We start from the raw sequence: 23,957 nt of genomic DNA, 5'->3' as shown, positions 1-23,957 counted from the left end.
AATGGAGATATTATATACATATATGACTTTAATAACACGTATCATAATTTTGTTCTCAAATTATGTCGTGAACCTACGAGATCTGTAAAAAAAATAACCGAACTTTATTTTTTTTTAGACTTTATCATTAATTTTATACATTATTAGTCCTTGTCTCTTTCAAAGTACTCCCCTCCAATATTCCCTTTAATTTTTTCGTCGACTGTGCGGTACAAAAGTATATGGGAACAAAAATTTTTTGATCTTCTAAATTTTCCTTTTTTTAATAAAATTTGGATTTTTGTCATTTTTAGATGAAATTAAATTTTAAAAAATGGTGAACGAGACCATTGTGCGCAGAATACAGAAATGGCTGCGCAACTAAAATACAAATTTGAGGCGTTCTCGCGTTTTTTGAAGGATCTAGATTAAATTCCCTACAGAAAAACCTTAATTTTCCAAGAAAAATGTTAAAATTAAAAAAACCATGATTTTTTTTAAAAAAGGTGTATCACTCATTACTTTTAGCAGTTTTACATTATTTTGGTTTCTGTTTGAAATCTACAGAGTTAATGAAGCAATACGTTACTGGTAGGCGTCAAAAAGTTTGTATAAAGGATAAATCCTCAGATATGTTGCCAGTAGAACACGGTGTTCCACAAGGTTCAATTCTTGGCCCACTTTTATATATATTATATACTAGTGAGTTCCAAAAAGTTCTAAGTACATGTNTTTTTTAGACTTTATTATTAATTTTATACATTATTAGTCCTTGTCTCTTTCAAAGTACTCCCCTCTAATATTCCCTTTAATTTTTTCGTCGACTGTGCGGTACAAAAGTATATGGGAACAAAAATTTTTTGATCTTCTAAATTTTCCTTTTTTTAATAAAATTTGGATTTTTGTCATTTTTAGAAGAAATTAAATTTTAAAAAATGGTGAACGAGACCATTGTGCGCAGAATACAGAAACGGCTGCGCAACTAAAATACAAATTTGAGGCGTTCTCGCGTTTTTTGAAGGATATAGATTAAATTCCCTACAGAAAAACCGTAATTTTCCAAGAAAAATGTTAAAATTAAAAAACCATGATTTTTTTTAAAAAAGGTGTATCATAATGGACATCTTTACCCTAACTTATAAATTTTCCTGATATTCTATTTTTTTTCCAGGAATTGCTAAATACAGGGATATGTGCAGTGTTCTACATCATAGCCTTCATAGTAGAGCTGATAGTGTCCATCGCTCACCTTCACGGATCGTATATTGCAGCTGGGGTAATATTTTTTTTACTGTTAAAACTATTATTTGTCAACGGCATTAATTCATATATATTTTCAGGTGTTTGGCCTGCTCAACGCCGCCGCATACTCATTTGCCACCTACCTCCTCAATGTGGAGCACAAGTCCAGCAGGGCAGCGAACTAATTTATTTCCTCACCGTTACTTTTAAGGAACATTTTGTACTGTATAGTCCAAACCACTAGGGTCTAGCTTTCGAGTCGGACCAGACAACACTGTCAATTATATGTGTAACAAAAAAATTTGAATATACCAAGAATTATTATTAGGTCTTTATATCAAGTACACCTTAGATCTGATTTAATTGGAACAGTACCGCTGTAATAATTTTTGCAACAGGAAGTTGTACAAAGGAATATTTATTTTAATTTTTAAGTGTATTCGATTGTCATGCATTTAACTGTAATTTTTGCTTTTTCTATGAGGAATTTTTGTTGATATCAATTAGATGGTTCGGACAATATTAGGAAATCTCTAGAAATAAAAAACGTAATAAATAATTTTTAAGTCGGGTGTTCCTAAGATATTATTAATAAGAGATAGTGGTAAATAATTTCAAAATGATGTTCAGCCTGTTGTTTTAAATTCACTTTAATACATGTCATAGTTAAGTTTAATGAAAAAAGAACATAAAAATTTTGAAACTACTGTTAATCCAAAAAAAGTTATATTATAGAATTTCTGTTAAATAATTTCAGTAAAATGATAAAAATTTTACAGTTTTGTAAACTTATCCCATCTAATAACCTCCGAACTGTCAATTTTTTCTTGTAAAAATGTGTGCGTTTTTTATAGCATGTTTTGTAACTTTATATCAGAAACTGTATACTCTGCCACTGTATATATAATTTTTTTGTTATTACGAGACCAAAGGCGTCTCGCACTGATCCAATAACTTGTCTGTTATTGAAAGTACACCTAGAGCTTCGTTTTTGAGTAATGTTTTAATATTTATACTTAATACACCATTTCTAAATAATAAGTTTAAGTTTTCAAATTTTATCACAGATAGTAATAACAACGTACCTAATATTTCTGTATATTTTATTTAAAATAAATAATTGTTTTATACGTTATTTGATTTATTTAATTTTTCTATGCAGGTATGAAATGGTACTGGAACAGGATAATAAATAGTATTCCTTTCATATTGAAAGAACTATGAAATATAGTTCAGAAATATTTTTCATCTTCAGGCGTTTACAGTACCTCCTAGATTAAAAAACTAGAAGAGAATCTTAATAAATCCAAAAATTTAAATCTGTAAATGTATTTTAAAATGCTGATTAAATTTTGAGACAATGGGAATTTAGTGACACTTCAGTGCAAAATTGTAGGCAATAAAGTACCATAAACAAATTAAACTATAATTTTTACCTTTTCTTAATATGATAACATTTATTTTTTTATGCTAAATTACCAAATAGTATGTTTGCATTCAAGAATGAAAGTTTCGAAACTGTAAAAGAATTTCGTAATCTAATACTACAAAATTATTTGAAAACTGTATCCTACTCCTGGACTTAAAAAATTACTGAAAATGTGAACAACTAGCTGCATATATTTTAATATCAAATGTTTATTGGCGCGTCAGTATTCGCTCCCAAATCTGGTGCTTCTGTGGCTTCTTCAATGTAAAACATCCTGGATGTAAAAGACTTACGTTCTATAGGCAAAAAAGTGTTGATTTGACTCCTAATAAATATTACGTAAAAATCAATTGGTGAAAGTTTTCGAAAAAAATATTTTATTTATTCTCTGCGTGAAAATTGGAATGTAATTGTCAGTGTGTAGACCAGTGTGAATCTGTTTTGAGGTGAATGTGAGAGGGGGCAAGCAAATTTTTTTCTGGATTACCTTCAGTACAACTCGCGTAATAAAAGTGTAGATCCCTAGACCTGTGCGAGGTCCGGAACATTTTCAAAATTGCAAAAATGTTTAAAAAATTTAAAAAATATCTATTTTTATCCGAGTTTTTTACTTATATCTTGTAACCTATGCATTTTGGAAGAATATTGAAGAGGGAAAAAAGTTTTAGAATTGAAATTTGCACAATTTACTGTTAGTTAAAAATGTTTAAATTTATTACCGATGTTGCAAAATAGCAATAATTAATGAAAAAAGTCAAAATAATCAAGTTTTTTGGATAATTTTTTTAAATATATTAATTACTCCGAGGGCATTCTAATTTTGGTAAAAAAAACTTTAAAGTATGATAAAACAACACACCAAATTTCATTAAAATCGGTTCTATAGTTTTCACAAAATAATTATTTAAAAAAAAATTTGAAAAAAATTTTTGAATTTTCAAAATGTTGCTCAGCCTCAAATAAAGCAAACAGATACTTGAAAATTTTTTCACATAGAAAATACCACTCAACCTATCAAATGGTTTTTGAAAAATTGAAATCGGTTGATTAGGACGGTCACAGTAAATTTTTTTAACACTTTTAACACTTTTATTTTTTTTTATTTTTAAACAATTGGATTACATTTATTAATTTGCAATTAAGTTTTTTTCAAGAACTATAATTTTAAAGAACTATTTTTCTTAATTTTATCTGTATTTAACAAAAAAATTAATTCCCAAATAACAAAAAAATTGTTTTAATTTGTTTAAACAAAATTTATTTAAATTGTTATAATTATAACTAAATACATTCATATTCAGTGTTGAAATATACGTAAACAAATTTTTTCATTGAAAAAATGCAATAGCATAGGGTAAAATATACAGTATATTTAATGTATATATAACTTTGTTTATAACAAAATATGTGCAGTTGGCATTATATGAAAAAAAAGATCGAAATTGGTCCAGTAGAAGCCGAGATAATGCAATTTTTTTCGTACTTTCGCATTTTGAGCCTCTGAATTCAGTCTCGGAGCGAAAGCTCTCTCCCCCACTTTTCGTGTTTTGAATCACTTCGCGCGTGCGAGCAACAGCTTTTCCGCTGATTTATCTATGTTGCCGACAACTTATGAATATGAAAATTTTTTCCAGTTTAGAACTCGGAAAAACGAAGCCACTGGATCAAAGATTATTGCTAAATTGTTTATAAATTAACGGTAAATGCCGATAAATTTTGACGCTTACCTCGAGAACCAATAAACGAAATTTAACTTTTTTTTTTTAAAGAAGCGTCTTTCCAAATACTTTAAAATTATAATTTAAAAAAAAATTAACTTGCAAATTGATAAATGTAATGTAATTTTTTAAAAATAAAGAGTGTTAACTTTAAAAATTTACTATGACCGTCCTAATCAACCGATATCAATTTTTCAACAATTTAGTTGTTCTGATGTGTCGCTAAAAATTGTATTATGTACGCACAGCTGTTAGTCGTCCATCTGATAATTAGGGTAGTCGTAAATGACCGAATTTAACACCACGAAATGCAGATATGTACAGTGCAACAAAAATGTCCGTCAAATATAAAAGAAACTTCATCAAATAGATTTTTCATTGGGACCACATGTAGATTACCTGGTACCCAAATAAAAAAAAAATAAAGTAGTGAAAGGTATTAGGCCATCTTTGTCTTATGGGTGCAGAATTGCAGAGTACATACTTTAGTATAAATAAAAATTGTACTGTCCTGTAGGATACCTGGCACGCTTTATCTACTTGCACGGACCTACGTGTCCAGAACATCCAGAATGAGTGATACATGGAATGAGTTAGTTCTGGGACTCTGGTAGAGTAATATTATTTTGCAAACATTTTTCCACGACACCGTAAGTCTTATACAACCAGACATACACTTTAGCCTCTTTAACAGTGGCGTAACACAACAGAAACCTATAAATAGTCGAGCTTATAGAACATTGGATATTGGCTGCTTTGAGAAGTCAGACATTTTCATGAAGGAGGAATTTTCTCTGACGCAAACTATGACGTCCTTGGTTAATACGCAAGTAACTGCTATGGTAGTGCCCTTCGGCATATATTCTACTTATCCTACTTATTCCAACAAGCAATCCTTATCGACCTATTGTAAGTTTGTTTCTGGATCCCTGGGATGTGCTCAAACCTTATCTAAAGTGTTGTGTCATAGAAAATTAATCAAGAATTATTACGCGAAACTTAGACCGACCCTGTATCGCTCCACTTAATCAATTGTGTGCGTGTAATAACTAGGTCAAGTTGAGTGTGATTCAAAGATTGTGGGTCATCAGTAGAGTGAACCTAATGTATGAAGCTCATTGACAAGAAAGACCGTAACGTATCTTAAATAGAGATTAATACATTTTATGTCTTATCGTGGAAAATCTGAGCCGTAGTACCCGTGAAATGGGTGTTTCAAATACTACTATGTGGGGTGTGTTACAGGAACAGTTACTGCACCCTTATCCTGTACAGTGTGTGCAGGCTTCGACTGCAAATGCCGCGTATTTAAAGTTTCTAACAATAATCTTCTTGATTTATTATATGTTATTCCGTTACATACGCATGCAAGCATGGTTTTTATTTAGGACGGTGCTTCTTGGCATGTTTAACTGTTTTTTGTACACTCGTTTTCACTTAGATTTAATTTAGATTTTAGATTTTTAATTTATTTAATTAGATAGATAGGACGCAATGGACCAGTGCATTAGCTAGCGCGAAGACCCGATATGAATCCTCTAAATTTTTGGAGACATAATGTGTACCGAACATCCGTTGTTGGCACCGCCGATATTTAACAGCGAATTTTTGTTAGAGCTAATGACATTAGACTTTAAACTTTAGAAATTAGAATTAGTATGCGAGATAATTCACCGCCACATAACTCTATACAACTAGACCGGTTTTAAAATTATCTGTTTCTGCAATTTGATAATTTTTTTACCTTAAAAATATGACATTTTAGACCACAGCATTAATAAATATTGCCTTTCAGGTTCTCTATTATTCTTCTGAAGTTAGGACTTTCACCATCATCACTTTGGATTACCTCTAATATGGGCAACTGGCATTTTTATCAAGTTCCCCATGTCTGTGGTGCTGGGATTTCAGATGTCTCCCTCATTATGTCAACCTCAACACGCTTGGGGATGTGGATGTCGCACTGGCCGATTATCATCAATGAGACGTGAGGTAGGTTACTGGAAATGTGGTCAACAATATAATTCATTTAGTCTTTTTCCATTAATAAGGATAACACTGTTATGGAGGCTTTCAAAGTGTTTTGAAGTCATTTCGAGTATAAGTACTTGTACTTGTGTCTACATCACACTATCTTTTTAGTCTTTGCCTTGCCTAGCACTATTTCAAGAGAGGAGTTTGAGTAGGCCTCCTGAGAGTACCTGTGGATTTGAAAGCTACTAAGAACTTGCTGTATTCGTTGGAATCTTCAGTGCAGGATTGAACAATGTCTAGGTGATTGGGGCTCTAGAACTGAATTACTAGGCCGGAAGCAATGTGCTCTCAAAAACTTTTAACAATGTACTGAAAAATGTGCGTTTAGAATGTCTGTGATTTTAATTGTATATGTATCATGATATTTTAAATTTTGTGTCATACTGTATGTATTGACAAGATTCCGTTTCAATCATCTCTCTTGATGGATCCGCAGAGGTACCTACTGCAACCTAGTTTGTCTTGGTTTTGGACTATCTGCCTCTCTAGATGTTGTCAATCTTTGGATTCTATTCAACTGGAGCTGGTTGTTGACTTATAATCAGTTTTAGTAATTGCTGTTCTTATTGCTCAACTTCAATCTGATGTAGAGATGAGGAGACTTTTTCTCATTCGTCGGTGACGTCTCCTGCAACTTTGGTGATTGGGGTGGATGGGAGCGTTGGTGCAGGTTTCTTTAAAAATGTTGTGATCTTTGATGAAAATTTCGTTTTCCGCTCTGCTCAAAGAAAACTCAGGCAATTTTTCCAATTACTGTTATTCATATAAATTAAATTACATAGTTTTAAAGAAAGTTTAATTAACAGAGAGAAAGATATAAGAATAAAATAATTATTGTTCGTCAATTCTCTTTTAAATAGATTACAACTTTATTAGGTGGCATAATTTGTGCAACAAGGTATTTGCGTATTTGTAAGAATCTGTACAGGGCGACACCCAAAGGTTCTAGTCTAATTAGTATACCAATATTGTATAAATTTTACTATTTACGGTACACATTTAGATAAGTAGAATTTCCTTCCTGCTATTCAAACATCAAAAAAACCCAGTGCGATTACATGTCTGGCTTTCCCTTGAAGCGAACACTTGAACGATAAACACCATCGTAACAGAAAAGCCAATCCAGGCACGTGGGCGAAAATAGAGAAAATGGGGCAAGCTGCTTGTTCCGTTTCAGTGTGCTCCCAGACGAACGCATTTGCGGGCCTCGCTGGCAAAGTCTCGCAGTTACGCCCACCGCACTCGTAAACAAAACTCCAACAGGTAAGAAACAATTGTAACTTGATCGCTGTGCGCGTCTCTTTTTTTTTTCAAGGCAACGCGCGATTATTTAAACAAATGAAACGGTTGCTGCGTGGCTGGCGCGCCGACTGGGGGTGGTATAGGTCGTTTCGGAGCAGTATGCACTGACTTGAACTGAGCGATTGCTACGATTTGGTTGTTCATTCGTACTGGACGGTCTTTCAAAAAGTTGGTGTTAAGATATTCAAAATTGTTTATAAACACCGGAAATTTGTGAACTATTAGATAAAGACTAGTGAGTGAATTTTGAAGAAAGATGGCCAAAATATTACATAACTGTAGTGTTACATGATTGTACATAATAGTTGTCGATGGTATGGATATTTTCCCAATATTGTTGATTAGATGTTCTTTAAAGAAAACATGTGCTTAAGAAAACCGTACGTTAAGGGAAATATCATACATATCAACTATAAGTAAAAATTAACCCTAATCTGCTTTAAATAGGCTCCAGAAAGATTACGATGTTGTCATAATATTTAGCTATTGTTAATCAGTTATTTCGCTATATGTAAATTATTTTTAATGGTTCATAGATAGGCCTCAACTACAGTCAAATATTTATAGCAATATACAGGGTGTTAAAAAAAGAGTGTAAAATATTTCAGAAGGTAACAGTATGAACCAAAATAAGCAGAAAAGTCTTAATAAACATGGGTCCGCAAAGTAACGGTTGCGGAGATATGGACCACTATTCGTTTTTCAAACATTTTATTTTATTAGGAATAAACCGACAAAGGAAGCTTTTAACAAACAAAAAACAAAGTTACAGAAGATGTTCAAAGTGCCCTCCGTCCATTTCCAAGCAGGCACGACATCTTCGTCTCAACGATATTCGAACTCTTTCGAAAACACCCTCCTTGGTTTGGATTTCTTGACACTTTTGATTAATCCGTAGCTGCAGCTCTTCCAGGCTATTTACAGGAGTACCATACACTAATGTCTTCAAATATCCCCAAACAAAGAAATCTAGAGGGTTCAGATCAGGCGATCTTGGAGGCCATAAAACAGGTCCGGCCCTTCCTACCCATCTATGTGGAAAAGTTTGGTGTAAATGCTCTCTAACGGCCATGGAAAAATGAGCTGGAGCACCATCATGCTGGAACCACATTTGTTGCCTCTGATTCAAAGGAATGTCTTCCAAAAACTCATACAGTGTGTTCTGCAGAAAGTTGAGGTAAGCAGCGCCTGTTAATCGGTTTGGTAAAACAACAGGACCTAGAAACCTGTCACCTACAATACCCATCCAAATGTTTAATGAAAAACGTGCCTGATGTCCAGATTCTATTAGAGCATGAGGATTTTCGTCGGCCCAAATATGCGTATTGTGAAAATTAAACACTCCATTTCTTGTGAACCCGGCCTCATCAGTAAAAAGAATGTTTGCAAGAAAACGAGGGTCTTCAGCATCATGACGTAGAAACCAGCGGCAAAAAACCAAACGTGCTTGATGATCATTTATTGGATTTAAGGCCTGTACTCGTTGCACATGGTATGGATAAAGCAGTTGCTCGTGAAGGATTCTCCAAACAAGAGGACCACTAATTCCTACCTCGGCTGATATTCTCCGCACACTCGTACCTGGATTCTGCTCTACCAGTGCTAGAATTTCTTCTTCTGCTCTAGGAGTGGATACCGACCTTGGTCTTCCGGATAAATGGCACTGTTTGCTCAAGGAACCGGTATCACGCAATCTTTGGTGAATTCTTCCAAACATGCGTTGTGAAGGAATCTGGCGATTTGGATAAGCGTCAACATAAAGACGTCGCGCTTCGGTGGCGTTCCCATTAGCACGACCATACATGAAATGCATGTCTGTTAATTCTGCGTTAGAGTAACCAGCCATAGCGAAAGAAAACTTGTGCACTGAGAACAACTGTCAAATACGTACTGTTTGTTTCACTAAACATCAACCAGCTATTATAAGAAAATACACAACGATTTTGCAAAATAAAAAAAGGGGTAAAAAACATAAAACATTCCATATCTCCGCAACCGTTACTTTGCGGACCCATGTTTATTTTGCTTATTTTGGTTCATACTATTACCTCCTTAAATATTTTACAATCTTTTTTTAACACCCTGTAGTTATCTATACTGATCTTTACTGGAAAAAATACTAGAAAAAGTGTACCTTTTAACCTCTTCACCATAAGAAGATACCTTCTTGTAATAGTAAAGCATTGATATAAGATAGTAGAATCATGCTAGCAAAATAATTTTTATTAAGCTTGGTATATGTCATTTCAACACTAAGAAGAAAAATTATAGATTATCTTCTTATTGTATACAGGGTGTCCCGTTCATGTTGTGTGCATGATCCTCATGGAAAAATAATAGGGGTAGTTCATGTAAAGTTTTTTTCTTAGACGTCCTGTTTTCGAGATACAGTGTGTTGAAGTTGTTACTATCCAAATGGTTTCCTTTAATTATCTTTAAATCGGCTAAAGATAAAAATGTTAAAATTTGTACACGAGTAAACATCAACTGTGCGTTAAGAATAATGTGTAAACGGTTTATTTCTGAAAAGCAGTGTCGCCGATACAGGTAATTGGAGGGGTACAATCGAAAACAATATGTTAAAAGTAAAAATTTATTACATTTCTAAACGGTTCTGTAAACTCCAAAATATACTACAAAAAAAAAGGTATACATGTCGAAATTCGGTAGCATGTACCATTTTCGAGAAAAATGAAGTTGCATAGAGTGAAATGGGGGACAATTTCAGTATCTACTGCAGTATCTTGAGTTTGCACATTTATTTAATTGTGCAGCTGTTTTGTTCTGTATGTCTCCGCGTTTGTTTATTAATATTTTTCTGTTTTTATCACTTTTTTTAAGCATTCGTGTCCATCAATAATTCAGTCCATTCAACAATTGTTTATTTTAGTAATGGTAGTGTAGTAGTTTATAAAATCTAAAATTAGTTAATAATAGATCATTAATTACTATAATCTGTTTATTTTTATTTACTTTTTTAAATGTTAGTTTACAACAAACTGAAACTTAAAATTTCTATTTTTTTTTAGTTGTACAATTTAAATGTTTGTGTGATATGTAGGAAATTAAAATTATAGTCTTAAATGCAAATACTGTTGGAAGCTAAATGTCTTCAGCTCATTCAATGTTAAGGTCCTCTTTCAATTTAACATTTTGTTATCTACTTGTGTCGTTTTATTTGAGCAAAAAAAATGCAACTTAATTTTTCTCGAAAATGGTACGTGCTACCGAATGTCGACGAATATACCTTTTTTTTGTAGTATCCTTTAGAGTTTACAGAACCGTTTAGAAATGTAATAAATTTTGACTTTTAACATATTTTTTCTTCAATTGTACCCCTTCAATTACCCGTATCAGCGACACTGCTTTTCAGAAAGAAACCGTTTGTACATTATTCTTAACGCACAGTTGATGTTTACTCGTGTATAAATTTTGATATTTTTATCTTTAGCCGATTTAAAGATAATTAAGGAAAACCATATGGCAAGTAACAACTTCAACACACTGTATCTCGAAAACAGGGCGTCTAAGAAAAAAACTTTACATGAACGGGAATTATTTTCCCATGGGGAATTTGCACACATGAGCGGGACACCCTGTATATTCTCTCAAATAATATTTTTCCTAAAAGTTACAGGGTTCTTTAAAGATGGGTTTTGAACCAACATGTTTAATTAACTAATTATATGAATTCTTAACAAATTATTCGTACGGATATGAATAGTGGTTTGATACAGATGTTTTTTTTAATTTGTTGTGGAAGTTTAAATAAAACAAAATCTATCCAATCTTGTTCAACAACGTGATTTTACTTTATCACATATATTCTTGTGCAATTATTGAAAGAAATATCATATATTCTTGCTGCTCTATCAGCACCCTTGACAAATACTAATCTCTTAAAAAAAAACTGCTAATACGAAAAGATCTCTTTGTTTCCACATTTTACTTAGTATCGATTGCAGAATGAGGAACGTCTTTCAATGTGTGCAATATTCCTTTTAATGAATTACTATCTACTGAAAATGGTGTACATTTAAAATAATTTCAATAATAATTCTATCATATTTGTATCGAAAATGTGGTGATGATGTTTAATACAAATTTACAAGACAGAAAAACTCTCGCCTTCATGATAAAATAGAAACTAAAACACAAATAGTTGGAAGTGGGGATATTTTTTCCATCTATATAGGCTGTTACAAGTTCGCTTCTCACTACAGGGATCTCGGAAACGGTAAGAGATACGAAGTAGCTTAAAGGGGGGGCCAAGTTGCATAATCAGGGGACCGACATAATGCCTCTAAAAAATCAAGGCTAAACATGATTAGTTTTCGAAATATTTGAAAAAAACCTAAATTTTGGAAATCCGTTTTTGTTTCATTTCAGCCTTGTTTGTGGTGATATTGAAAAAAGTAGAACACTTTCTCATGGCCACTTTTTGCCCTCTATCGAATGGCATAATCAATTTTTATATGTAACGTTTCGTATCTCCAGGACCGGAATTTATTATACCTGTAACCGCAACTGTGAAAGAGCATGTCGGATAGATTTGAATGAATATCCTGAAAAGAATTATATCGAAATTTGTTTGAATTTTGAGCACTCGAGAAACTTAGAAATTACTACAAGCACGTGATTAAAACTCTCATAATGTTTTATTGTAATGTGTGATGGTAATAGTTTAAATAACTAAGTGGTTTTCACAGGGTCTAATGACACTTAGAGTGTACGAGTGTACGGTTGTATTTAAAAAAAATGAAATTGATGATGGTCCTGGAGAGACGAAACGTTACATATAAAAATTGATTATGACATTAGATAGAGGGCAAAAAGTGGCCATGAGAAAGTGTTCTTCTTTTTCAATGTCACCTCAAACAAGGCTGAAATGAAACTAAAAATGATATCTAAAATTTCGGTTTTTCTTCAAATATTTCGAAAATTAATGTTAGCCTTGATTTTTTAGACGCATGATGTTGGTCTCCTGATTATGAAATTTTGTTCCCATTTAAGCTAGTTCGTTTCTCTTACCGTTTCCGAGATCTCTATAGTGAGAAGCGAATTTGTAACAACTTGTAACCAAATATTTCTGTATGTATGTATATCAAAAAGTAACGTTTACAAGCAAGAAGTAGAATACCAAAATTATTATTAATTTAAATTATTTGGAAATAACTGCAATTTTTTGTCAACTTTGACGGCTGAAGAGCACAAACAAATTTTGGACATAGGTAAGTTTAGTTAAATCATGTTATTATGGCCCCAAGCATCTGTGGTAGTTCCGAGTAAACGGAATATTATGACACACTGGATATATAGGGTGTTCCATTAAAAAAAGACAAATTGGACAATATTTTATTCAGTTGTTTCTATATTTACAAATAGACGGTGAAAATTCGCTGGACAACCCTCACCATAACAAAATATGTTGAAAAACTGTTCCTTCTTGACAAATTTTCATGTAATTGGGTCAGTCGCACTGCTCCGAAACGGACTATACGTAGTGTTATTGATCAGGCGGTGAGTCAGTGTGCTGCCTTTACTCAGAGGCTATTTCTGTGTCTGACAGTTCTTACAGTTCTTCGGTTAGGAGTGTGCAACTGTGCTCCAAGCACCGATTTTCGCATTTTCGGGTGCATTTGATTTTTCGAAAATCTGCTCGAGATTTCGGAATCTTCAAAAAATTATATTGCACTGCTCCTGCACGCTCGTTGCTCAGTACGATAAATATTAATCGGTTTGTTTTCAAAGTGTGCGTGGAAATATCGTAGGCGGTCGATGTTTTGATTGGATTAGTTGCTTTTCTGCCGCCAAAAAATATTATTGCAGCTCATAGTTGGGATTTGAAGAAATAGGTATGTTGATTTAAAAAAAAAATGCTTGTCGGTTGGATAAATGTATGTATTTTAGATTATATATTACAAAATATAAAAAATTGTGATGTTGACTATAGAAAAAGAAACATTTTATACTATTTGAATTTCACACAAGGGATTTTTTTATTGAAATATTGATATTTTGGTGTCATTTTTAAGGGTGTGGTTTGACATGTCAAAAATGAAGTGTGCGCACCTTTTTATACCAAAAATTTTGGTGTGTATGCATAGAAATAAAACACAATTTTTAAACTGTATTTTTTATTATCAGCTCTTGCTTTAAGGGTATAAGGCTATTCCAAATTAGTTGTTAAAGTTTTCTTAAAAATTTGATGAAACGATATCATTTTGCCGTTTTGATACCAAATATATAGGTACGTTGAACACACCTAACTTAATAACCAAGCTAGTAATTAATAATTATCTCAAATAAATTTAGAAGTGGTCAATCTAAATATTGTTAAGCAAAAAAACGCATACCAGATATACTGAAATCATCAAATAATATAAACAATTAGAGATATATCGTTTATTTTTATTTTAACATAACCTTTGACAAAGTTCATCACCCCGTTAGGGTTATGTAAAATAATTGGATTTAATCTAGACATATTGTCAACACAAATTTCAAAATTTCTTTTTTTTTGTATGTTTATTATCCATTCAAGAAAGAGGTTACTTGAAGAAGCAAACTTTGAAAGAGATAATATAGGTCATATTTTATCTGTCGTGTATAAGTCTAATTATTGCACGATGGCCTTTGCCAAAAGTGATGTTAAGATTTACGTCCCATCGATGGAGATATATTTCTTTAGCACATCCAGGTTTGTATCTGCATTCCAAAAGATTAAAAACAAATAGAAATTGATTTTAAGTATCTTAATACCTTTACAGTAAAGCAAAAATAAAATATAATTCTAATAAAACAATAATGTGCTTGTATGGAACAATAAAATCTCTTGTAATATAAATATCGACCGTACAATATCTCTTAATACTTCCAAATATAGGTAACATTTGAGTATGACCTTTAAAGAAGACTAATTTGGAATTCTTAATTCAAAAATATAACCTTGGCACCGTTCTCATTCATGCCTCATGAAACTTTCAGTAACTGGTTAAATAAATCTGTTGCTCCGAGAAACAAAATTGTGATTTTCCCTTAGGTAGTTCAACACAAATACTTAAGGTTTCTACAGATTTTTTTACTCAAATCTTCACTTTGTTCTCTAATTAATTTGCAACTTTAAAGCCCATACAAAATAATATATTCGTCTTGTCTCAGTTCGTGTTTAGCGTGTAAAATAATTTATTTTTGGAAGCTTGTTATTGTATTTTGGATTATAAACAAACAAGCCGAAGAAACATTTTCAGCATAAACGAACAGATTTTTTTAAACGCCAGGCTGAAAAGCTAACTGAAAATTAATTGAGTAAGACTACTACTTAAAATACTGTCTGTTATAAACTGTTGTGTGAATATATGAAAAATGTCTTGTCTGTTTCTCTTGTCAGTTCTAATGAAGTTCGAACTTTTGCTGTAAGATTTTTATAAGAGAGTATATTTTAAGGTACAATATATTTCAAAACCTTAACGAATTGCTACTCGTATAGTTTATTTACAGTTACTCATTATTTGCTTATGTTATCATTATTTTGAAATCTTATACTTTTGCAGCATAGTAAGGTTTTCTTTGTTCTTTCTTTCATAAAATGCACAGTTATTGTGTCTTCTTCAACACATTGCGAATATGCTATTATTATCAACTAAATTGTCTAAGTTGATTTTGACACAGGTAGAACCGATTTTTTTAAATTTATTTGACTGATATTTTTAAGTTTAATGTTTTAATTTACTTATCAAGTATATTTTTATATTATCGTTTGAGTACATATTTACAGATCGAGGTATATGATAAGATTTCTCATTTGACAGTAAATATGTTCAATGTTCATATTAAGTAACAAACACGAGATTAAATAAACAAGGTATTTTTTTACTCTTTTTTAAGGTATTGCAAGATTACTAACTGCTGATACTGCGAGAACCAACTACTCCATGGGCTACATGCCTCAGCTAGTATTTTATTACACCACTCATTAAACAGTCAGTAGCGAACAATTATCCAAAATAAATTTAAAGATGAAATATTTAAATAATTAATAGAAAAACACATACCTGATATGTTTACATTCTCAAATAATGCAGTCATTCAGATAAACATCCTATGTTCTTGCCTTTAACAAAGTTTGATCACGCGAAAAACTGCTACAAATATATATTTTTGTTTCCACAGTTTACTTGGGATTGTTAGGTACATCTAGCCCAGTAAATGAAAAAAATTTGTAAAAAAATTCGTTTCAGATTGAAACTGATTGAAATTAATTTTGGGAATTAATCAATCAACCCTTAAACTTTATAATAACGGTTAAAGGTTAAAATACATTTTATAGTAATTTTTAACCCTTTAAAAAACGTCCTCGAATACATTTTTACACCTGGAATGTGGTGGGGGAAATAATACAGAAACGTTCCGAGACTTCCAATCTTAACTGCCCGAAAATTTTGCGATATCTCCAGTAATTGTGGACCATTTTTTTTTTAATCTGGGGTAGCGCATGAAAATAATAACAACTGCACAGTCCATTTTGCCGAAATTTCAAGTGTTAATGTTTATAAATAAACAAGTTATGAATAAAAAAAAAGCTATCTCGGCTAAAAATGGTCCTAGAACAATTTTTTTTTTAATTCGTGAAAAATTACCAGGATTACGAACATCAAAGCGGCTTTAAAAAATATTCATTCTTCGTAAAGTTATTAATGAAAAACCTTATAAACAAATTACACTATTTGTTTATACGCAATTTTGAGGAGGTTAGGCTATGCAATTACAATTTCCAATTGCTTATCTTGAAAATATAAGTCAAGGCGAAACAAATGAGCCCTCATAAGGCTCTTTATTATAACGCTAACAACCGCGTTTTTGCAATTGAAAAAAATGCCATTTCTAATAAACAAATGCAAAAACTCGTAAAGAAATAAATATTTTTTTACCAAATTTTCAGGGTTTTTTAAGCGTAACAAAATACAACTTTTACTGCAGTTTAGAGACGATTTATGCTCTTTTCTTCTATTTATAGCAAATTAAAATTTCGCTGCTTTTTTGCAATTATGGAAACAAATTGTTAATCGATTTTAATTTAGCAGGTCTCAAATGAAGCGTTTTTTGAAAACCTATAAGTATAAACAAAAGCAAAAACTCCTGTTGGAGAGCGCTTTTAGATACAGTTAAAAAAACTCAATTTTTGGTCACTTTTACATTATAATCATTGTTTAAACAATGATCTTGTTGTTTTAAACAGATACTTTTTGGGAAATATTATTTCTTTTTGCCTAAACTAATGATTAAATCAAGTTTCAATCTGAAACGAATTACCTTTTGATTCACATGTAACAAATTTCATTTACTGAGTTAATCAGACAGCTTCCCTTCTCGTTACAAACATTAACAGAAAAAGTTATAGTGGGTGAGTCATTAATAATGGTTACACAGCTTAATGGCAGATTGTTAACATCAAAATATAGCGATTGAACCAAACATGCCTTAATCAATTGTTGCTCCTTTTCGTTCTACAGGGTGTTGAAATTGAAAAAATATTTTTAATTTTTTGCCATATTTTAAGAACGTATGAACCGATTGTTTTAAAAATTTGTAGTTTTACGTTTATTGAGATGACAAATACGAATATGCAAACAGTGTTGGTATCACATCTAGGGGGCGCTAGTTATACTGTTCTGTCAACATAAAAGTATGTGTAACTTTTTATATTTTACAATTTTACAAAAATTCAAAATTGTAAAATATAAAAAGTTACACATACTTTTATGTTGATAGGACAGTTTAACTAGCGCCCCCTAGATGTGATACCAACACTGTTTGCATGTTCGTATTTGCCATCTCAGTAAACGTAAAGCCACAAATTTTCAAAATAATCGGTTAATACATACTTAAATTATAGCAAAAAATCACTCAGCTTCGACAATTCGTCAGTTTTGTGCCAAAAATAAGATTACTGTCTTCTCTCAACCTCCTCACTTACCAGACCTGACTCCTTGCGATTTTTTCTTATTTCTGAAAATAAAATCAGAGCTGAAAGGACGCCGGTTTCAGACTATTGATGACATCAAAATGAATTTGTCACAGACTTTAAAGGCTATCCAAAACTGCTTCGTGAAAGGGAAATACCGCTGGGAAAAGTATGTAAATAAGGGAGGGGAGTTCTTCGAAAGTGACAAGGACCAATAATATATAAAATTAATAATAAAGTTTAAAAAATATTTTCGATTATTTTATAAACAGACCTCGTATGTATTTTTGAAATACACAAGGTATATCAGTAAAATAAAAATAAACAAATCAATATTCCAAATTTACTCTCGACAGCGAGATAAACAATATTTCTGTAATATCTAAAAATAAGTAATTTCCGATAACTATTGAGTTAACTTTAGTAAACAATGTTACAAGAATGTAAATACGTAAATTTACACATGCAAACTATAAAAACAAACTAAAATTGCCCCTGAACTTTGTAGGTGTGGTTGGTATAAGGATAATTTAATTCATATATTTTTTCTCATTATTCAATTGTTTAATTGTGTATTATTAAATCATAATAGTGTGGGACAAATTGTAATTTGATATTACGTAAAAATGTAGATATTTGGAGGTGCAATGGAAACGAGACTTTTCTGCGGTACTATTTTGGTCGTGTAAAAATAATTGAAGAAGTAGGTCATGATCTGTTCATAATTTTTAATTGGGATAAAATGAAATGTTTATAAAATTTTCCATCGACTGAAATGTTAAAACTATACATTTACTCGTCATTTGGTCATCGCTTTAGGATTATTATGTGGTCTAAAATTTGGCAAATATTTACTATTTTTCTAATAAAAAAGTTTTTTAATTAATTTAACTTTAAGATTAAATATGGTAAGGATTTACTATTTTTGGAAAACGAAAGTATTTTTTTATTAATTTTCATTTAACAATACGCTGTTATACTATACAATTCATTTTTTTATTTATGTAAACATAAATACTTTTCGGGCATACCTTCTCCTCAAACTTTAGTAAAAAACAGACTTTATAAATGAAGCTGAAATGATGAGAACTTTTTCAAATTTTCAATTAATTTGATATCTTCTGATATAAACGGTATTTATGATACAAGAAAAACAATCGAAGAAAAAAAAATATCATAATAATTTATGTAAAAATATGTACTTGTACTTATTAATGTTGAGAACTGTTACTATTCTATACGAATTCCTAAAGTTTCCCTTCATTACAACTATTCATCATTATTCCATGATTTATGATGTCATGCATTCTTTAAATACAGATAATGAAACGCGTCATACAAGCAAGCAGCGGAAACGGTTTTGCAATATATTAGAATATTTAAATCTACACCTTCAACGTTTCAGAAAATAAATTTAGTAAAAAGGGCTAGGTAAAAAAAACCTATTCACATTAGTCTAGTCATACTTCAATACTTTCGGCTCTGCCGTTTCACAATTTAATTTTTTCTAAAAAATTTGTATATAATTTTGTTCTATTCATATGTACTAATTCTAACTGCAAGGACGCCATTTGAAAAAGCTATCTTAACAGCAGAAATAGTATGATCATACCTGTATTTTATCTACAGTGGCATTTTTTGTGATTCAAGGGTGAGAGCAACAATAATACAAGATATTGAAAAGTTTCAAAATGTCAGGTATGTGTTTTTGAATTAAAATATGTTCAATTTGTATTTAAACAATTATTAATTACTAGCTATTTAGTAGATATTGTTGGTATAATTCAATGCTAGTTGAGGCATGTAGGCCGTAGAGTACTTGTTTACCGCAATATCAGCATTAACAGTTAGGTATATTGTCTATATATGATCTTATCATACCTAAATTTTTTATATCAAATAAATTTACTTGACATCATTTGATAAGATTTTTAGGAATACATTTTTTTGAATTTATTTGAACTAATAACGAAATTTAATTTTATTCCAACTTACTACTACTCGAGAAGAACAAATGTTTCAACGGGATATTAGGCGGATATTTAGAAACTTAGACACATCAAACGATCGTGGAGTGAAAACTATTTATAAAACAAACTTTTTTTGCCAGATATCTGTCTAAACTATTAGCCATCAACGCTCAACTAGTGGTGTGATCAAATGAAAAATGTCCTGCCTTGAGATATTTTGGCAGAATAGTTTATCTTATTGCGTAATATCAGTAGCCTTGATTTTGAGCAATGAAAAAATCTATTAACATCGCCACACATTAAAAATGTGTTTAAATAAATTTTTGGAACTAAATTTCATATTTTTTTCATATTTTGGAAAGATTGCTAGAATTTTGCCATGATGAAGATATATTCTCAATTGTTTGGTAACTTACTTATAGACTTCGAAATAATCAAGGAAAACCTGAATTGACATTTTTTAATTCCTTTTAATTCCTAAATATTTTACCAAAACTTTTAGAGCAAGAGTATTTATGGCGTTCTTGTATAATTAAATATCACATTTTTTTGTAAGTTTGTAACTAAGTTAAATACATTTTAAGATTTAGACAACTTATTCACTTTCAAAAATTAAGACCTTTTGAGATGTAGGTCAACGAATTTAAAGGTATGTATCTTGGTCTAAATCGTAAAAAATTTTCGAGTAAACAATTTTGAAGAAAAGTGAAGTTTAATTAGACTGCGATCCCCCTAAATGTTCATAAACTGCAATAGAATATTAAAATTCATTTTTCTCGGCAATTATTTTTTACAATACAAAATCGCCAGCAACAAAAAATATGGCAAAAACAAATACTATTTAAAGTTTTTTAGCAACCTCTCTGTTTTATGTAAAAAATAAGCTTATTTCATGTTTGACTATCCCAAAAAGCCTCCTAGGCCAAGTTTCATTGAAATATGTTAATAATAATTGATGGAGTTATCGTGAAATGAATGAAACGAAAAAAAGGTAGGCGCTAAGAAGTATTTCGGTACTAAGATAAGATCGGTTAATTGATTTGTATTGATCTGTGGAACCTTTAGATACATTTTTTAAGCTGATTGTGACTCACTATATATGTTTAATGTTCAATCATTAAGTGGCGTAATTTTCAATGAATTTTTTGTCCAGAATTTTAGAAAATCTAAGAAAGTTAGAAACAATATCTCTTACTTTACTGTACCAGTCATACATATAAATTTTCATTAGAGTGCAAAACAACTGACAATACATTCAAAATAAAAATAGAAAAGCATATTTTTACCTCGTATGTTTATCTTACGATTCCTGAATTTTGCACACTTGTTGAGCATACAGAAAATGGAGTACTGTCAATGTGGCAACGTCTTAAACTTTTAAAACCATGTATGAAACCAGCGATTTTATTTTTCAAATATTTCATTGGTGCTGTCGTATTTCAACATATCAAAAGTCTGCTATTGCATCTCATCCATCATTTTACCTCGATAAATCATTGTAATAGGGCGCAAAGTACAGAAATGAAACACAGAAAAAATGGCGGAACGTGATACTCATATATTAGTGAATTTCGATGCTTTGACCATACTTTGGAAACAGAACTCCCCTAAACTCCACTACTTATCAAAAAGATGTATCATTGGATTCCTTAGAGTGTGTACTAACCGGCGAACTTTTGCGAATATTCACATAATTCGAAGAATTTTGTAGTAAACCGTGACAGCGCTCGTGAAAGAGGTTAACTCTTTGATGGAGCCATACATTTTATTTCTCAATGGAACTTTTTTTTAATGTGGCATCCAATTATTTTTGGGGTCGCTGATTACGAATCAGAAGTCAAAATTGTAAAATTCAAAATGGCCGATCCAATACGGCGGACCAATAATTCAAATTTTTTTTTAAAATTTCATGAAAATCAGTACCCGGGTTTTTTTCGAGTCGCTAATTACGAAGCTGAAGTCAAAATTGTAAAATTCAAAAAGGTTGTTCCAATATGGCGGACCAATACTTCAGAAAATTTTTTAGTTTTCATGAAAATCAGTATTCGGGGGTTTTTCGGGTCGCTGATTACGAATAAAAAAAACCCTCGGGACACTATTATTTTAAGAAATATTTCAACTACTTATTTGGATTTACAGCAGAAAAAAACGATTTTTCTTGTTTTTTTTTTCTAATAATTTGTAGTACTTAATATCTATTAATTTGTAATATAAAACGAAGCTGCGAAAAAATCTGAAAAAATTCTGAAAAATATTTTAGGGTGTCCTAAATAAGTGTCTAAATCGGCGTTCCGATATTGAGAATACTTTAGTGGAAAATGCATGTATCTCATAAAAAGCACATATTTTGAACATTTGAAAAATTGGGCTTATGAATTTTGAAGTTAATGTTTTATGTATAATATTGAATTCGAAATAGGTAATAACCTGACTTGAGTATTGTCATTTCTTGCGAAACCATTTTTATTGTTTTTTCGGTTTTGTACAAATTGCCGTTTACCAGTTCTCCGCAACTGCATCTTCTAATAAAAGATTTAAGGCGTCAAGATCTTAACTATAATATCTATCTACTTCAGCGATATTTTGCAAATGCTGTAATTTTCCATATGTAAACGCAATTAAGGTCAAAATCTCAATTTATAATTTTATAATCATCGTATTGGATCCGCCATTTTCAATTTCTGAATTTTGAGTACGGATTTCAAATTAGTGACCTAAAATACCTTTCAGTACCAAATTTCAGCAAAATCGGAGCATTTTTAGCATTTTTGTTCGCCACCTGGATCTGTCACTTTGAATTTCTAAATTTTGAGTACGAATTCGAAATCAGCAACTCCGAAAACCTATTAATATCAAATTTCAGCACAATCAGAGCATCTTCAGCATTTTCGTACGGCATATTGGATCCGCCATTTGTAATTTATTAATTTTGAGTACTGATTCGAAATCGGAAGAACCTTGGAGTACCACATTTCATAGCAATTGGAGCACTTTTAGTATTTTGGCCACTTTTTCAGATTCCCGGCCCAGAGTGCGTTGCAGCAAATTTTGATAGCATTCTTTTCTCGTCAAGATAAACAAAAAAGAATAGAGTAACATTTTTCCTAAAATGCTTCCTAGAGACTCTATGACACTGACACTGACAGAAAAGCATTGTTATTAACAATGTTATTGATTAATTACTCAATAAACATTAAAATACAGACTAATCAAGCACGTGTAAATGGATTGATATCTCCAAAAACGTATTTTCATACAGGACTGTACTTCACAACGTATATTTCATTTCGTGCGTATCATTCACGGTTTAAATTTGTTTGTGTTGTATGTTGTTTTCGATCCATTTAAAATATCGAGCATCGATTCAGTAGCTGAAATGTCTGAATAAGAAAAAAAAAAGAGTAAAAACAGCAATTTGTTGTTATGTGTAGAATTTTATAACTTTTTGATAGCACCTATTTCAACTTTTCTAAATGCTTAAACAGCTCTTTAAAATATATTTTTTTAAAACTTGAAATGATTTTAAAGAATATTTCAAACTCAGATTGGTAAAATTTTTTATTATTTCTTTTTTCAGATTAGTATTCAGGGGAACTTACTGTTACCACTTAAAGTTACACCCTGTAATACATGGTGTATATTGAAAAAGTTAGGTGTCTACTAAGTTGTCTATTATTGTCTTTATGTTACAGGACCTAGAAAGTCAAAAGGATGTCGCACACTGTGACGGTAACAAGGACGACCACCACCACCACCACGTCGGCCATCATCATCAACACCGGCTACTTGAAGTCATGGCCCGGCCTCCTGAAACTGGCCGAATTGGTAAGGATTGTTTACAAAACACACCCGATTCCGTTCCAAAATAGACTTCTGACGTCAAACTTTTGGGGCCGAGCGTTACCAAAACTCCGCGGTGTTTGTATTTTTTAATTGGACCCGTTGCTGGATTTATAAACGTCTAAATAAGTAGAGTGGACATCTGGTTAAATGGAATGGGAATAACGAGATTGTTTCCATTTCCACGGGGGACAGGGTCGGCTTGAAACATTTTGAGGCCCCAAAATATGACTTTAAAGTTTTATCCACAAGCAACTTTATTAAAGTCTTTCCGAAATCAGTTGAACATGTATAACAAAAACCGAGGAATCAAATTTAATAAGTTTCATAGGAGTCTCTAAAAAATTTTCTGATAAAGGTAAAAATTTTTAATAATTTGTATATAATGTGTAGAAAATTTCTATTATATGTTCATTTGGACAACAACATATTTTAATTATTTATGTCCTCAAACAATTTTATTATATTGATGGTAAATT

The 23,957-nt window shown here is 31.4% G+C and overlaps 2 protein-coding genes across 3 annotated transcripts in view; both read left to right on the top strand.

Moving 5' to 3' along the window:
- LOC108904278 (CKLF-like MARVEL transmembrane domain-containing protein 4) overlaps positions 1–1,522 on the top strand; it is a 50,284-nt gene extending 48,762 nt beyond the window's left edge. The window contains exons 3-4 of the mRNA XM_018706763.1: positions 1,151–1,255; positions 1,320–1,522. Coding sequence (XP_018562279.1) covers positions 1,151–1,255; positions 1,320–1,406 — 192 coding nt within the window. The 3' untranslated portion in view covers positions 1,407–1,522. The remainder of the gene's footprint in view (positions 1–1,150; positions 1,256–1,319) is intronic.
- A 6,038-nt stretch (positions 1,523–7,560) lies between these two features.
- Positions 7,561–23,957, top strand: part of LOC108904293 (CKLF-like MARVEL transmembrane domain-containing protein 8) — a 24,732-nt gene continuing 8,335 nt past the window's right edge. Inside the window, exons 1-2 of one of the 2 annotated variants that reach the window (XM_018706788.1) lie at positions 7,561–7,665; positions 23,331–23,463. In XM_018706788.1, the coding sequence (XP_018562304.1) occupies positions 23,350–23,463 (114 nt within the window). In that variant the 5' untranslated portion in view covers positions 7,561–7,665; positions 23,331–23,349. Of the gene's footprint in view, positions 7,666–13,260; positions 13,560–23,330; positions 23,464–23,957 lie in introns of those variants that run through there. The other variant, XM_018706787.1, reaches the window with a different exon arrangement.

The sequence above is a fragment of the Anoplophora glabripennis genome, unplaced genomic scaffold (genome assembly GCF_000390285.2).
Source record: "Anoplophora glabripennis isolate ALB-LARVAE unplaced genomic scaffold, Agla_2.0 scaffold145, whole genome shotgun sequence".
NCBI classification, from domain to species: Eukaryota; Metazoa; Arthropoda; class Insecta; order Coleoptera; family Cerambycidae; genus Anoplophora; species Anoplophora glabripennis.
The sequence above is the reverse complement of the archived record's forward strand: the minus strand, read 5'-3'. Positions and strand labels throughout refer to the sequence as shown.